We start from the raw sequence: 14866 nt of genomic DNA on the forward strand, positions 1-14866 counted from the left end.
AAGTCTTTTTATACAGCAGATCAATCATAAAAAATAAAAGATTTTATAGGATTAAATGATTGGTTGATCTGGCGGATTGAAAGGCTCTAAAAAGGAAACAGAGATGATCAAAAGTTTCTGTACTCGAATCATAATTGTCACAATATCTTTGTACTTTTAATGATGTTTGTTTTTGTTTTGTTTTTTGTAGATTAAACAACAGATAACTTAAATTAATTAAAGAAAAATAATTTATTGCTCAAGATTAAACTTCTTATTCTTTTTTTTTACATGGGTTCAAAATCATGCCCACTATACAGACTCAAACGTGCATTGATTAATTTCAGTCTGTAAGTTGCAGAAAGCATACATCTTCTCGCTATTAAAAATCTTCTGGTGGAATATTTATCCCCTCTTATTATCTAAACTGATAAAGTTCATTTGAATTGGTACCTCCATCCCAAACGCAGCTTTGATTAACATTTAAGATCATTGTCTGTTTGCAGCGTCTAAGTTTGTCCAGGTTTTGACAACATAGCTGATGGTTTGATATAAAATGAAATGACTAGAAGGTATTCCACCTTTGCTATTTATTCACTCATGATACTGCCGCCACCGTGCTCCTCTAAAACCAGCTCAGTCTTCATCCCCTCTGAGTAATAAACCTTCATCCTGAGACATTTGTCCGTACTCTATTCTGGAGCAGATTAACTGATTTTGGGTCGGCAAACTCTCACTTAAAGCCTCTTTGAAGCGCATAAAGAAACTGCTGTTTAAGTTTCTGATAAGCATGACTCTTGGTGCTTTCGGACCAAGAGGGTCATTTGAGTCAAGTGGTTGAAGTTTGAACAGAAGTGGACAATAGTTGGGCCACATCACAGCATCTCAAGGAAATAAAAACAACTCCAGTATTAAATTTAAGTTCAGTGTTTATTTGGGTCTCTTTAGAGAGGATATACTGTATAGAATAAGCAAGATGGAGTTTCTTTAAAGTGGAACCCAAACCAGATGTAAAAGCATAATCCAACACCCAGACCAAATTTAAAAACACCCACCAGAGTAACCAGTACCCAAATGTGGAGATAAGTGGAACAGTTGTTGATGAGGGTGGCGAAGAATAGTGACAGTGAATTCATGACTGTATAATCTGAGCACCTGAATTAAAAAGCCCTGCTTACTAACAGGGATTAAATCAATGAAATGACTGCAGAATTAAAAATGTTTACATAAAAATGTCCAAACGTGGACAGTAACATAATGATAACACTCTTAAAGCCCAATTTATACAGTTTGTCTTAAAAGAAAAAGGTTGATTCGAGGATGATTGAGCCTCTAACTGGCTTTTTGTTCCTGTTAGCCTGTTACAGCTGTGCATAAATACATTTATTTACACTTGGAAAACTAAAAGTGGTTAAATGTTTTTCCTTACCACAGTCCAGCCAAATAAACCAGCTGCTCATTTCATACTTTTCATACATGCAGGGCTTTATGTAAAAGTTACAGGCTAAATGTCCATGAACATCTGTAATATTTAGGACTTTGTGTGCATCTTCTAAAATCAAATACAAACAGCATAAAAATAAAACAACAAGCCGGTCCCATCTAGGCTTAATCGGAGAAAATGACAGACGAAGTGTGCTCCATATGTCCAGTCTGCTCCGTAGCTTTGTTTTGGTCGCTGTAACCGCAGAAAATCCCGCTTCACAAAGATAGGATGTTATAGATAGGATGAGTCTTGAACTGAATTAACCTGTGACAAGAGGCACAGATGCACCGACTGATGTAATTGGGAGAGAATACAGCATTTTTTTATATTTTTCAAAATAAAACATCACTCAGACTCTGATCGTCGATAAATTATATATATATATATATATATATATATATATATATATATATATATATATATACTTTTTTTCTGTGCGGCCCGGTACTAAATGACCCACGGACTGGTACTGGTCTGCGGCCCGGTGATTGAGGACCGCTGTTCGAAAGCATCCAGGGATATTTTATTTCTTTTTTTTAGCTGGTGTATCAGTCAAATTTCATTATGGTTGCAAAATGGCAATAAATGCTGTTGATTCCAGGTTGCTGATTTGTTCTGATGGTTGATGTGGAGCGCAGAAAAACAATTATAGAAAGAATTTTTAAACCTTAAAAAAAAAAATGACATGAAAGTATGAAATAATGTGTGCATATTTTATCTAAACTACTTCCTTTGAATCCTTTAGTCTTCTACTGGATAAACGTTTGAGAGCCGACTGCAAGAACCAGGGCGCCAACATTCCCTGGCCTACATCCAACCGCTACGAGACGCTGCTGAAGCAACGCCATGTCCAGGTGAGTTCTCTACCTGCTGCATACTTTGTGGTTTCACCTTCACTGTCTTTCCCTCCCTCGGTCCGTCCATCCCTCACTAACAGAACGTTTGTCTCAGCTCCTGGGCCGCTCCATTGATCTGAACCGACTCATCACCCAGCGCGTTTCGGCAGCTCTTCACAAATCACTGGAGCTCGCCATCAACCGCTTCGAGAGCGAGGACCTCACCTCCATAATGGTGCGTCACCTCAGCCCTCTGCAGGACAAAACATTCTGCATGTGGTAACTGTTGTGCTGGATTTTTATAGGAGCTGGAAGGTCTCCTGGAGATCAATCGCATGACGCACAAACTCCTCAGCAAGTTCTTGACCCTGGACAGCTTTAATGCCATGTTCCGCGAAGCCAACCACAACGTGTCTGCTCCGTACGGCAGGATCACGCTGCACGTCTTCTGGGAGCTCAACTACGACTTCCTGCCCAACTATTGCTACAACGGTTCTACCAACAGGTGGGCTGGTTTGGACTATAATATATATGCTGCCTTTTGTTCTTAGGCTGCTTTACTGATTGGTCAACAATACATAAAAAAACTGTTGGAAGACAGAAAATGTGTTGTGGATGTCTTAGTGTAGCTCACTAAGATTGGAGTTACACAGAAAATATTTCAAAATGTAAACATGAGTATCACTGAAAGGTCAGGGGGATCAGTTTGGGTCTAAACAATTAAATGAAAACGGTCAACTCAGCAGAAACAAAGCCTGAAACCAGCTGAGCTGCAGCAGTCAGAGTCGATCTGCTCACATTTCTAAAAATAAAAACTCAAATTAAAGGTGTTTGTGGTGCATTGTTAATGTCCTAAATTTGATTTTGGATTTAAAATCTAATATCAAAACAGCCTGTTTTATTTTACTGTTAAGTCTCAGTTTTTGTGACAGTATTAGTTGCCTTTAGAGGAGCAGGAAGTGATGGAGACACCTAGTGTTTCAAATTGGAACTGTTTTAAACCAATCCACACCCTCAGCTCATGTAAAATAAAACATTAATCCAGGTTGCCATAAAATAAAATACTTAATTTTATCCCTAAGCGATTAAAGCATACTAAACTATATAGTGTAAAATAATAAATATTGTCAAGAGAAGGGATGCATTTACCTTCTCTGTAATATGCTTTGTCATCTGGCACGCTAAGAGGAGTCTGACAAAGTCTGATTGCACCAAGTTTGTTCTGTCATTCTTCATTATTTACTATTTATGATGGTTAGCAAAGATTATCCTTAAAGCTACCAAATCCATGCATGTTTATTTCTTTGTTTTTAGCTCCATGTCATCTGTTTCTGTGTAATGTAACCAGCTGTTTATGTTGGCGTCATTTTGAATAATCGCCTTCTGTGCGTTCAGGTTTGTGCGCACCATCCTGCCCTTCTCCCAAGAGTTCCAGAGGGATAAGCCCCCCAACGCTCAGCCCCACTATCTTTACGGGTCAAAGGTCAGTGTGTTTCTCTGAGGATGACTCGCTTCACTGTGTTCCATAAGCAAAGGATAGACTTCTGTCATGATCGGACCAGCTGTGCAGAAGCACATGTTCAAACTAAAGGTTAACTGCAGGTTGATAAGGTCACTGTAGAATAGGAAGGAAAGGACGTTTCGATATAGGAAGCTTTACAGAGTCTTAAAGCTTAAAGTCTTATGCAAAAAGTTGAGTGGGAAAAAAAAAGCTCCTCCAAAAACTAGTGGAGCAGAAAGTTTAATAAGACCTTTTAGTAGGTTTGTAGTTCTAGTGGAGCGATTGACTGTAACGGCTTATATGTTTAGATTAATTTACTTAGAATGGTACAAATATATCGTTTTGAATGGATCTTGAGAAAACATCTATTCCTGTAAACACAAATAGGATTTTCATTGAGTGGGTAAAACGATGAGCGATAATTCAGCTGGGGCAGAACAATACTGTGATGACCTTAATCCAGTCGATTAATGCTGGCTCTCTGTCAGCCAGCTTAGCTCTCATGCTCCGGGGTAATTACATGTCCAGCGGGCTGCGCCAGCATCAGCGAGGACTGCATGGCTGCGCCCCGTTTGATACTTTCCTCGCTGCCGCTTCTGACCGCGAAGAGGTGCCCCGAGCTGGACATGTCTTGACGCACGGAGGAGGTGACAACAGGGCGGCTCTCTGGAGTTCTACCTGGCAGGTAGCACATGTTGTGAAGGCATCCCCACATCAGGATGCCGGCGATGACCAGCAGCAAGAGGCAGCAGGTCAGCCACACGCCCACAGCCAGCTCCCAGCCCGCCCGGTCGTGGCCTTCGCTGTTTTCGCCTGGGGTGCTGAACACCTGGCACTGTTCCCGCACGGGGTCGGCGGCCTGGCACGTCACACAAAGGAAGTAGGCGGTTTGGGGCAGGAGGTTGCCCAGGTATGTGCTGGTCTGGGTGACGGGGATGCGCTCCTCGTGCCTGAAGCTCTTTCGCTTGTAGCCCATGATGAGGCTGTTCCAGTTGGGGTCGTACATGACGCTGTAGAAGGTGTCCAGGCAGGTTGGCAACGCCGGCCAGTTCACCCTGGCTGAGGTGGAGGAGATGTTGTAGACCGTTACTCCCATTATGAAGCAGCGGTTCCCAGTCCCATCAAAGAGCTTCCTGTTTGGTTTTAAAGCTGTTGGCTCGCAGCTTTTAATCAAACTGTAAAAAAAATAAAAATAATAAGAAGAAGGCGATGAAAATGCTGATTAACAACAAAATATCCACCACAGTCACTCTATTTCACTATAACATGTTAACTCGAAGAAAATCTGATGGCGGCGATCGCCTACCGCCTCTTTGAAGCTTCAGTAATAAAATTAAGTAAAATTCCTGAATCAAAGATAAAAGAAATAGGAAATTAGTGATGAAGACGTTTTGTTCAGGCTCTTTTCTTTACTCACACTGCAAAGAAAAAGATAAAAACGGATACTGAAATACTGGAAATTTGGACATTTAATATAAGAAATAAACTCTCAGAATAAATTATCTAACGCTTACAAATGTGAGATATTATACAGTGAATCACAGTAAAAACAAATAAATCCGTATTTTTCTTTAAATAGGTGTATCCTTTCCTTCAATTCAGCAGGTAAGGCAGTTTCCCAACGGAATTAGATTATTGATCTTTAAAGTAAGAAAAAAACAATTTGATTATCTTAATTATGGTGTATGGTATTTAATAATGTTAATAATGTCTAAAATGTATTCTCAATTTAGTTGCCTAATCTCTGTATTTAGCTGCTTAAATAAAGGAGGATTAAGGACTAATACTTATTTTATAAAGTTTTGTTTTTTAGATAATTTTTTTAGTGCATGTAGAGTTATGTGAAGCAGACCTTACACACTACAAAAGTGAATATAAAGTAATATTTTTATATAATAATTATATTTGATTTGAGTAGGTGGGTAAAATATGCCGGTGAAAAAAAATCCTCTCCATGATCTTATTTCCAGTGTGGTTTGTATAATTATCTTATTTTAAAGGCCAGAAAACTCATTCCATTGGCAGATAGATACACGTATCTACTCAAAAGAAGGGCATAAGCACTTATTTCAAGAACATTTACCTTATTTTTAGATCAATATTTGCAGTGAATAAATAGTTTCCTTAATGAGAAGTTGGTAATAGTGGTGAGAAAAAAAATCACACCAGCTGCAAAGTCTTGAGTTAATCAGCTGCTATTTGAAAACTTTCTTTAATAGAACAATTTTAAATCCTGACTGCCTGAAAGATCAGATACCTACAGCTTAGAATTTCTGTAAAAGATGTAATGATGGCTTTCTAATCTGGTTTAAACCATTTATAACAAATATCCTGTCCAGAAACCAAAGGCTATGGAAACAGGAAACCCAGGATTTTGTTGTTAAAGGCAGGTATAGCGTCTGAAATGAGAAAAGACATTTCTGCAAAGTTGCATTAAAGATATTTTAAAAGTTATATTTGTAACCTATGGAGGTATAAAACACACTGCTTGTTTGTGTAGCATTGAAATCACCAGGCCTCAGGTCTGTGGAGTGGAAGCAGGTCTGTTTGATGTCTCTCTGTTCATCTTTACAGGATTTTGGGTGTAGGCAAATTACGTTGCCATGGTTACTATGTGCTGCATGTTGCAAAGAGCTTTTTTCCCCCCATTCATTGCCAAGCAGGCTTCAGTGTTTGTTTCGCAGAGCCGTCTGTTTCTGCATGATTCAAGAAAGTTGATTTATTTTACTTTTTTAAAAAAGGAGGAAAATTATTGGAAATAATACCGAGCATTTTATGATGGATTATGTTGGAGATTGCGGGAGGCAGATGAAGATGTGTGCAGATGTTTGCTGGATTACATAACATAGGATTGTTGTTGTAGAGGCTTATCTTTACTCCCTGTCCCCTTTCATGTCGAAGGTGATGATCTGCATGCCCTAAACCAGCATTAGAAAAACCTTTCTGATCCAAAGGAAATGCGGAAAGATGCGATTTTAAGGGAGGATTAAGAATCCGGTTTGATTCAAAACTTTTTGGATAAGAATCAATATTAAATAAAGTATCAGGAAACTTTGCCTCCTCTTATAAAGAATAAGTGATTGCTTTACTTATCCTTTTTTTATTTAATGGATCTCTAATCCTTGGATATGTTTTAGTCTCTCTGAATTATAAATTGTAAGATTAAAACATTTGAATACATTTAATTTAATCCAACAAGAACATGTATTTGAACCTGACTTTTTAATTACTATTATTTTTTGTCCATCAGATTTATCACCTTTACATAACAGCAGTAGTGAGATTTTTCTGTGTATAATAGTTCACAGCATATCATTAAAGGCAAACTTACCAGGAAAATGGCACCAGTTTGGGATGATCATCCCAGTGCGTCGTGTCTCAGCAGATTAAAAACACCAGTCGATTCTGGTGTTCGGTCATCGCTGCCATCATCAGCAAACGGAGATGCTGGATGCCGAAGTGTGGGATTGAAGCAGAGATCAGCGGCTCTTTATCTCAGATTCTGCAACAGTAGAGGGAGCGTTAGTGGATTAGAGCGATGGCAGGAGAGGGAGCTAAAATCTCCTGTTATGGATGAGAAAAAAAGTACATTTTCCATCCATGGGTCAGCCCCCTCACAGGGATTGTTTGCTGCTTCCTTTAGGCCTTGCTAGCTCATCTAGTGACATTGTGATGATGCAGATCATTTAATTTCCTGTTGACCAGGAAGGTGGCGTGGGATAAATCTCGGACATTTATAGATTTTTAAAAGAAAATGCAGACTTAAACCTTAAAGAACGAGTTCATGTTAAGCTGTCAGCCGTATAGATTAGTCAGGTCCTGGTTAGACAAAGATTACAGACCCGAAAGAAAAGATCTGAGAAACGAATGGAGAATATGGTGTTTTCATGTAGTGACTTTACTTTTGGAGAATTTTAGTTCATAAAAGATCAACTTAAAGTTGTAAATTTTTTTATTGTATGTTTTTGTTTTTAAGGACAACAGTAGTAAAGATTAAATGATCTCTGTCACTGAAAATGTATTACTGTGGGCCTGATGTTAAAAAAAAAAATACAGCAAAATTACAGCAATTATATTCTACCAGGAGGTTTGCTGGTAGAAAGACTGATGCAATTAAACTTTTAAATGTTTTTTTTGAATATTTTTTAAGTTAAGGCTATAAAGTCCAGAATGCAGCAGAGAAGAAAAATGAAACGATTTGAGAGGTTTTCCATCTTCTGCTGCTTTTTCTACTGTTTTTACGCTGGTTTAGTTAAATATAGGTTGGTTAAGGTTCATTTTGTTTAAAATATTCTTATGTTGAGTTTAAATTAATGCAACAGTAATTATAGATGTTGATCTCCTTTAAAGACTGTATGCTTGCATCTGGAAATACCTTCAACAAAGAGCAGATTGTTTGTAGCATATGGTCTGATTTCTCCCTGATTGTTTTCTACCCCCTTTTTCTGACTGCAGACGCTGAACATGGCTTACAGCAGCACATACAGCACCTACAGGAACTTCCTGGGCCCTCCACACATTAAGGTCATGTGCAGACTGCTGGGCTACCAGGGCATTGCTGTGGTGATGGAGGAGCTCCTTAAGGTCGTCAAAAGTCTGGTGAGTGTGATCTGCAGCACTTCTGTTGCTTTAGTTTGGACGTCCTGCATCATGACTGGCTCCCTTTGAATCATTCAGCTTCAGGGCACCATACTGCAGTATGTGAAGACTCTGATGGAGGTGATGCCCAAGATTTGCAGACTTCCACGCCATGAGTACGGGTCACCCGGTAGGTGATAACACAGATCCAACAGAAACCCTGCTGTAGATGTAGATGGAACATAACTCGTATTTTTCTGAATGCATAATGTTGCATCTTGCATAATATAAAAATCCTTTAATGATCAATTAGTGTTGGTGTATTTATTTTCTTAAAACATGCATGCATCGTTTTATTTCAGGCATCCTGGAGTTCTTCCACCACCAGCTGAAGGACATTGTAGAGTATGCAGAGCTAAAGACGGTGTGTTTCCAGAACCTCAGGGAGGTGGGCAACGCCCTCCTCTTCTGTCTGCTGAGCGAGCAAAGTCTGGTACGGAAAAAAAACGGGATTCGGCTGCTTTAGGATGTCTCTTTGCTTTGCAGATGTTTACCTTTATTTTTTTTTATCTTACAGTCTCAGGAAGAAGTTTGCGATTTGCTTCATGCTGCACCTTTCCAAAACATTCTGCCCCGAGTCCATGTCAAAGGTAAGCTCCTTAAAATCCTTTACAATTCATTTATTCAAGGTAAGGCGCCCTCACTCTGTTTGGATTATTGTTATAATGCTAAAACATGCATTGTTGGGTAGATGTAGATGCAAATGTCTAAAATCTGACAGCAGTTACAGGGTTTCTGCGGGTCATTAAAAATCATTAAAAGTCATTAAATTATAATTTTTTTTAATTAAGGCCTTAATTGGCATTAAAATTCATTAAATTTGATAATCGTTGCCTTAAAATGCTTAGGAAAAGAAGCTTGAGGCGGAGAAAAGGCCAGAGAATGGGGAAAATGCAAATTTTAACCAAAGTGGCGGGAAAACGAGGAACTTGGGACATGGCTGCAGCTTGTCCACCATGAAGATGACTAAGGATTTTGTCATGTATATGTATATGTATATATATGTATATATATGTGTGTGTGTATATATATATATATATATATATATATATATATATATATATATATCATGGGTACTTGTTGATGGCATTAAGATTATTTCAAGAGCATTAAAAAGCATTAAATAAGAGTTACTCATTCATGTTTAAACCCTGAGTTATGACAGCAGAGTAAAGTCCTGCTTCTGCGTTCTTTTTGTCAGAGAATGCTTTGCATTGTATTTATAAATTGTATAACTTTTTATTTATTCATTCATTTTTCCATTTCCTGTGATTAATAAAATCAGAGTGTTTTCTGATTTTAGAGAAGAGTCTTTTCTATTCAAATAAATGACTTGGTGAAGATTCTCAGTCGTCCAGGTCATAGTCATTCCAAAATAAAAGTAAATTAAAAACAATTCACTGGACTTCAATTCCAAGTTGCACTTCCCATCCAGAAAGCTTTTTCAGTTCAAAATGGCAGAAATAGTGTTGAGTTCGAGGTTTTATACAGTAGCCCATCAAAACTTTGTTTTTGTTTTGAAAACATGCAAATAGTAGGGATGGAACGGTTTATGAAAACCGTCAGAACCGTTCGGTTCGACTGTCTCGGTTCGATTCGCGTGTGTTTCGTTTGGTTCATGCGCCGCTGCTCCTTTTTCTCATAGGCGAAGCGTTTACACTCCAGAGCAGAAGGTGGCGGTACTGCGACCAAAGCCAACCACCAGTAGTAAACAAGAAGAAGAAGTGAAGCAGCTTAGCAGAAGCTTAGTGAAGCAGTGTAGCAGAAAAAAATCAGTTGTTGTGGAGAATTGTGTTGGTATGGCGAGTGGGAAAGAACAGGAGTTGGAAGACGCGCCAGCAGCACTTTATAGGTCTGCTGTATGGGACCACTTTGCATTTAGAGTGACCTACGATGACGGCGGGAAGAAAGTTGTGGATAAAAACAGTGTGCAAGCATTGTGCAACACGTTTTGTTTATGCTAACAGCAACACGACCAACATGTCAGGCTAACAATCAACATATACAGAACCAAACCAAAAACCGTGACCACGAAACTGTGAACCGAACCGTGGATTTTGTGAACCGTTCCAACCCTAGCAAATAGAAAAGGAATGGGGGTTGTTTGGCTTCTTTTGTTAGCCTGCAACGCCCCATACCTGTCTATGTCTCTGAAAGGGTCGTTAAAGGGAATTATTGGCCTGGCTGAATAGGCGAGGTCCTCCTGCGATGATAGCGGGGAGGGGTTATCTCTATTGCTCTTGAATAAAGGCACTATATAAGTACATACCATTTACCATTGTAGGTTTTTGAAAGCTGAAAGTTGAGTCCACCTGCTCTGTTTAAGGTTGGCTTTTCTTTCTTAACATAGATTGCTTCCTTTACGCCATTCTCAAACCACCTATTTTCTTAGGAAGAAGAGAAAAAAAATAGGTGGTTTGAGAGGGGAGTGAAGGAAGCCTATGTTAAGAAAGAAAAACCAAGTTCCCGAGCCTGTCAGTCTAATATTTCTAAATGCATACTGCCTTTATGAGAACATTCTGGAATTTCTTTCAAAACATCCACTTTTCTTTTACTCCCCAGTTTTTTTTTTTTATTCCAGGGGTTACAGTATTAAAAGTCGCTTACTACAGATGATTTACAGAAAAAATGAATAAATAAAAGCAGATTTGTTTCTAAATGTTCCTACACGCCTCCATTCAGTAGTGATAAATGCCTTTTCTCTGTGTTTTGCTTGCTGTGTAGAAGGGGAACGCCTGGATGCCAAGATGAAGCGCTTGGAGGCGAAATACACGCCGCTGCACATGGTTCCTCTCATCGAGCGCCTCGGAACACCTCAGGTAACACCAGCGTGAACATTTCACGAGGGAAAACCTTCTTTCCAGAATGGACATCATCTCACCATTGTCAGTGACATGACAGGAGGATTATTTCTCTTTTTCTTTTAGCAAATAGCCATTGCGCGTGAGGGAGACCTCCTGACCAAAGAGAGGCTGTGCTGCGGCTTGTCCATGTTTGAGGTCATCCTCACACGTGTGCGTGGCTTCTTGGACGACCCCATCTGGCGTGGCCCGCTGCCCAGTAATGGTGTGATGCACGTGGACGAATGTGTGGAGTTTCACCGCCTCTGGAGCGCCATGCAGTTTGTTTACTGCATCCCTGTGGGAGCCCATGAGTTCACTGTGGAGTAAGTGCAGAATCTGCTCTCCTCTCTGCTCAACCAACAGACCAGCTGAGTAATTTTCCTTCCTTCCTTCCTCCAGGCAGTGCTTTGGAGATGGTCTCCATTGGGCGGGCTGCATGATTATCGCCCTACTGGGACAACAGAGACGATTTGACATCCTGGACTTCAGCTATCACCTGCTCAAGGTGCAGAAGCACGACGGCAAGGATGAGATCATAAAGAGTGTGGTGAGTAGCTGACCTTGACTCTCCTTTATTCAGTATCAGCATTTAAATAGAAGTCTGTGGACAGTGTGAGCGAAATTATTTTCTGATGGACCAGTCGGTAATTGGGGCTAGTTCTGCTGACTGGTACATTTCTCAGTCAGTCTTTTGATTTTATTTATTACGTGATTCACACATTTCAGCGTTAAGGTGAGATGTGTCTGTGTGTTTGGGAATAAAATGTACCGTTAAAGAAAAAGAAAAGGAACACATTTGGCCCACTAGCAGTTTAATGGAGTTTGTTTTATTTTAAAATAAAAGTAAAAACTTTCCTAACGTGGAATTTGCCTCGACAGATTAAGGTATTTCTTTTTAGAAATTTAGGTCCATAAGAATAAAACTGTGCTTCTGTTTTATTAACCACAGTTTCTACTTTCCTCTTAGTTTAATAGGCAGTATGACCCGAAACATCAATTCAGTTTATTTATATAGCGCCAATTCACAACATGTCATCTCAAGGCACTTTACAGTTCAACCAGATCATCCAGTCAGATTGATTCAAAGTTTTCTATCAAAGGAAAACCAGTTGATTGCGTCGACTCAATGACTCAAATGCAATCCCTCACACTAAGCATGCTTGTAGCGACAGTGGAGAGGAAAAACTCCCTTTTAACAGGAAGAAACCTCCAGCAGAACCAGGCTCAGTGTGAGCAGCCATCTGCCGAGGCTGACTGGGGTTCAAGGAGACAGAAGCAGAGAAACAGAAAGCAGCTGTAAAAGGCGGCCCCGTCCAGGAAACACACAGCCAGGCAGACGGGCTCCAAGGCAGCCAGTCACAGTCAGAGAAACAGGACTACACTGAAAAAGAGGCCGATATCGAACATCTATAAACAAAGATGTTGATTAAAGCAGCACAGCTGATATTTCTCTCCAGGATGGAGTCACAGCCAAACAGGAACAGATGAGGCAAAGCTACTATGAGAAAAAGCAGAGAGCAAAACGTTTGAACTAACAGATTCTGCAGAGTGGGAGAATAGAGATAGAATGAAGCAGAATTAGGAAATAGGGGGCCCTATGTCCTCCAGAAGTCTAAGCCTATAGCAGCATAACTATAGAGATAGGGATTAATATATATACACTACAGTTCAAATATACGGGGTCACATTGAAATGTCCTTATTTTTTAAGGAAAAGCATTGTACTTTTCAATGAAGATAACTTTAAACTAGTCTTAACATTAAAGAAATACACTCTATACATTGCTAATGTGGTAAATTCTAGCTGCAAATGTCTGGTTTTTGGTGCAATATCTACATAGGTGTATAGAGGCCTATTTCCAGCAACAATCACTCCAGTGTTCTAATGGTACAATCTGTTTGCTCATTGGCTCAGAAGGCTAATTGATGATTAGAAAACTCTTGTGCAATCATGTTCACACATCTGAAAACAGTTTAGCTCGTTACAGAAGCTACAAAACTGACCTTCCTTTGAGCAGATTGAGTGTCTGGAGCATCACATTTGTGGGGTCAATTAAACGCTCAAAATGGCCGGAAAAAGAGAACTTTAATCTGAAACTCGACAGTCTATTCTTGTTCTAAGAAATGAAGGCTATTCGATGCAAGAAATTGCTAAGAAATTGAAGATTTCCTACAACGGTGTGTACTACTCCATTCAGAGGACATTTGCGTAAAGCAAAGCCTACAGCCTAAGTCTTGCTGAGCTCTGATTTCTCTGAGCAAAAGGAGAGCATGCGCTGTACTATTATTAAATTTATAGGAGCAAAACATGTGGAAATGTAATGAAATATATTTTAAAAAATCCCTATCAGCTTGCATTGGTGCCATTTCTGCCCAAATATTTTCTTTTTGTTGTGGACTTTAGTAACAGGGTAACTAGAATAATTGAATACTGCTTTTTTCATTACCTATGTTTATTCTCTACTTCCAAACTCAGCATCTCTTCATCTGTGCCTGCAATACGAAGTTTCTTTTGACTGGATTTGATTAAACTTTTAAGCCTCTTTGTATAAAATAAATATTTTGATGGAGATGAGAAATATGTTTTCTGGTATGTTGAAGTACCAATAGTTTGCATCCAATCATTTCAGCTTAGTTTTTGGGAATTTATAAGAATTATGCTCTGATTTGTAGTTACCGATCTGTCGTTAGAATATTTTAATTAGAGGGGCTCTTAATTAAAGCATTTTAATTGAGAAAATGTAATATTTTCTTTCTCTAGCCTCTGAAGAAGATGGTGGACCGAATCCGCAAATTCCAGGTCCTCAACAACGAGATCTTTGCCATCCTGAACAAATACATGAAGTCTGGAGACGGAGAGAACCTGCCGGTGGAACACGTCCGCTGCTTCCAGCCACCGATCCATCAGTCGCTCGCCAGCAGCTGAGGAGTTATCGCTCCTCTGTCCTCAACGCCGTCGGCATTCTCCACAACTTTCCATTTGCCTTCAGTGGCATAAGGACCATTTACTACAATAAGGGGCCACTTTACTTTTTTTTGTATTCACTTGTGCCTTATAAGAATAGATACTGCCCTTTTTTTTTAAAAAGAGCTATTTTGTACTTGCAGGTAGCCGTAGTTCAGGCAGGGAAATTAGTATTTAAGGGTTTGCAGTGGTGAAACAGTAAAAGGTGAATCTATTTTATGAAAGGAAAAAAAGGTGACATTATAAACATGCATGCTCCAGCGTTTTTAGAGAATACTGAGAATTAACATCCATGTCAAATTATTCACTGTGCCTTGTGTTTGAAAACTTTTAATCATTTTAATTCAATAAATATGTAACAAATCTGTTTTGTCAAGTTTCTCTGTAAAAAGTTCCCACCCACCTGCAGGAACGTTCCAAACAAATCACTTTCAAGTGTCACAAAAAAAAAAGGTCAATCATAATAAAGTTCTTGTGAGATGAAGTCATTGTCAGAAGGTCCTCAAACCAGAACATATTAGCTTTTATATTTCTGATTGCTAGAAAGTAAGTCAGTGCATTGAAATCCAGGTAGATAAAGAATTTCTGTAAAAAAATATTTACAGCTACAGAGGAACGC

At 39.2% G+C, this 14866-nt stretch overlaps 2 protein-coding genes across 2 annotated transcripts in view; one reads left to right on the plus strand and one right to left on the minus strand.

Moving 5' to 3' along the window:
- Nucleotides 1-14614, plus strand: part of cyfip1 (cytoplasmic FMR1 interacting protein 1) — a 51623-nt gene extending 37009 nt beyond the window's left edge. Inside the window, exons 20-31 of the mRNA XM_038271743.1 lie at nucleotides 2211-2319; nucleotides 2417-2536; nucleotides 2607-2806; nucleotides 3697-3784; nucleotides 8258-8401; nucleotides 8480-8570; nucleotides 8743-8873; nucleotides 8958-9030; nucleotides 11165-11259; nucleotides 11368-11606; nucleotides 11683-11830; nucleotides 14044-14614. Coding sequence (XP_038127671.1) covers nucleotides 2211-2319; nucleotides 2417-2536; nucleotides 2607-2806; nucleotides 3697-3784; nucleotides 8258-8401; nucleotides 8480-8570; nucleotides 8743-8873; nucleotides 8958-9030; nucleotides 11165-11259; nucleotides 11368-11606; nucleotides 11683-11830; nucleotides 14044-14208 — 1603 coding nt within the window. The 3' untranslated portion in view covers nucleotides 14209-14614. The remainder of the gene's footprint in view (nucleotides 1-2210; nucleotides 2320-2416; nucleotides 2537-2606; nucleotides 2807-3696; nucleotides 3785-8257; nucleotides 8402-8479; nucleotides 8571-8742; nucleotides 8874-8957; nucleotides 9031-11164; nucleotides 11260-11367; nucleotides 11607-11682; nucleotides 11831-14043) is intronic.
- Nucleotides 1873-7329, minus strand: LOC119774300 (fibronectin type III domain-containing protein 9). Its single transcript, XM_038271746.1, has 2 exons — nucleotides 7134-7329; nucleotides 1873-4977 (listed from the first exon to the last, which is right to left on the minus strand). Exon 2 carries the CDS (start codon nucleotides 4896-4898, stop codon nucleotides 4296-4298), a length of 603 nt encoding a protein of 200 aa, XP_038127674.1. The 5' UTR covers nucleotides 4899-4977; nucleotides 7134-7329; the 3' UTR covers nucleotides 1873-4295.
- Nucleotides 14615-14866: the final 252 nt, after the last annotated feature.

The sequence above is a fragment of the Cyprinodon tularosa genome, unplaced genomic scaffold, assembly GCF_016077235.1.
Source record: "Cyprinodon tularosa strain WSP-4 unplaced genomic scaffold, ASM1607723v1 ctg808, whole genome shotgun sequence".
NCBI lineage: Eukaryota > Metazoa > Chordata > Actinopteri > Cyprinodontiformes > Cyprinodontidae > Cyprinodon > Cyprinodon tularosa.

Bases quoted from the DNA above. Each gene is read 5' to 3' on its own strand.
- LOC119774300 (XM_038271746.1), bottom strand. From the start codon at position 4,898: ATGGGAGTAACGGTCTACAACATCTCCTCCACCTCAGCCAGGGTGAAC.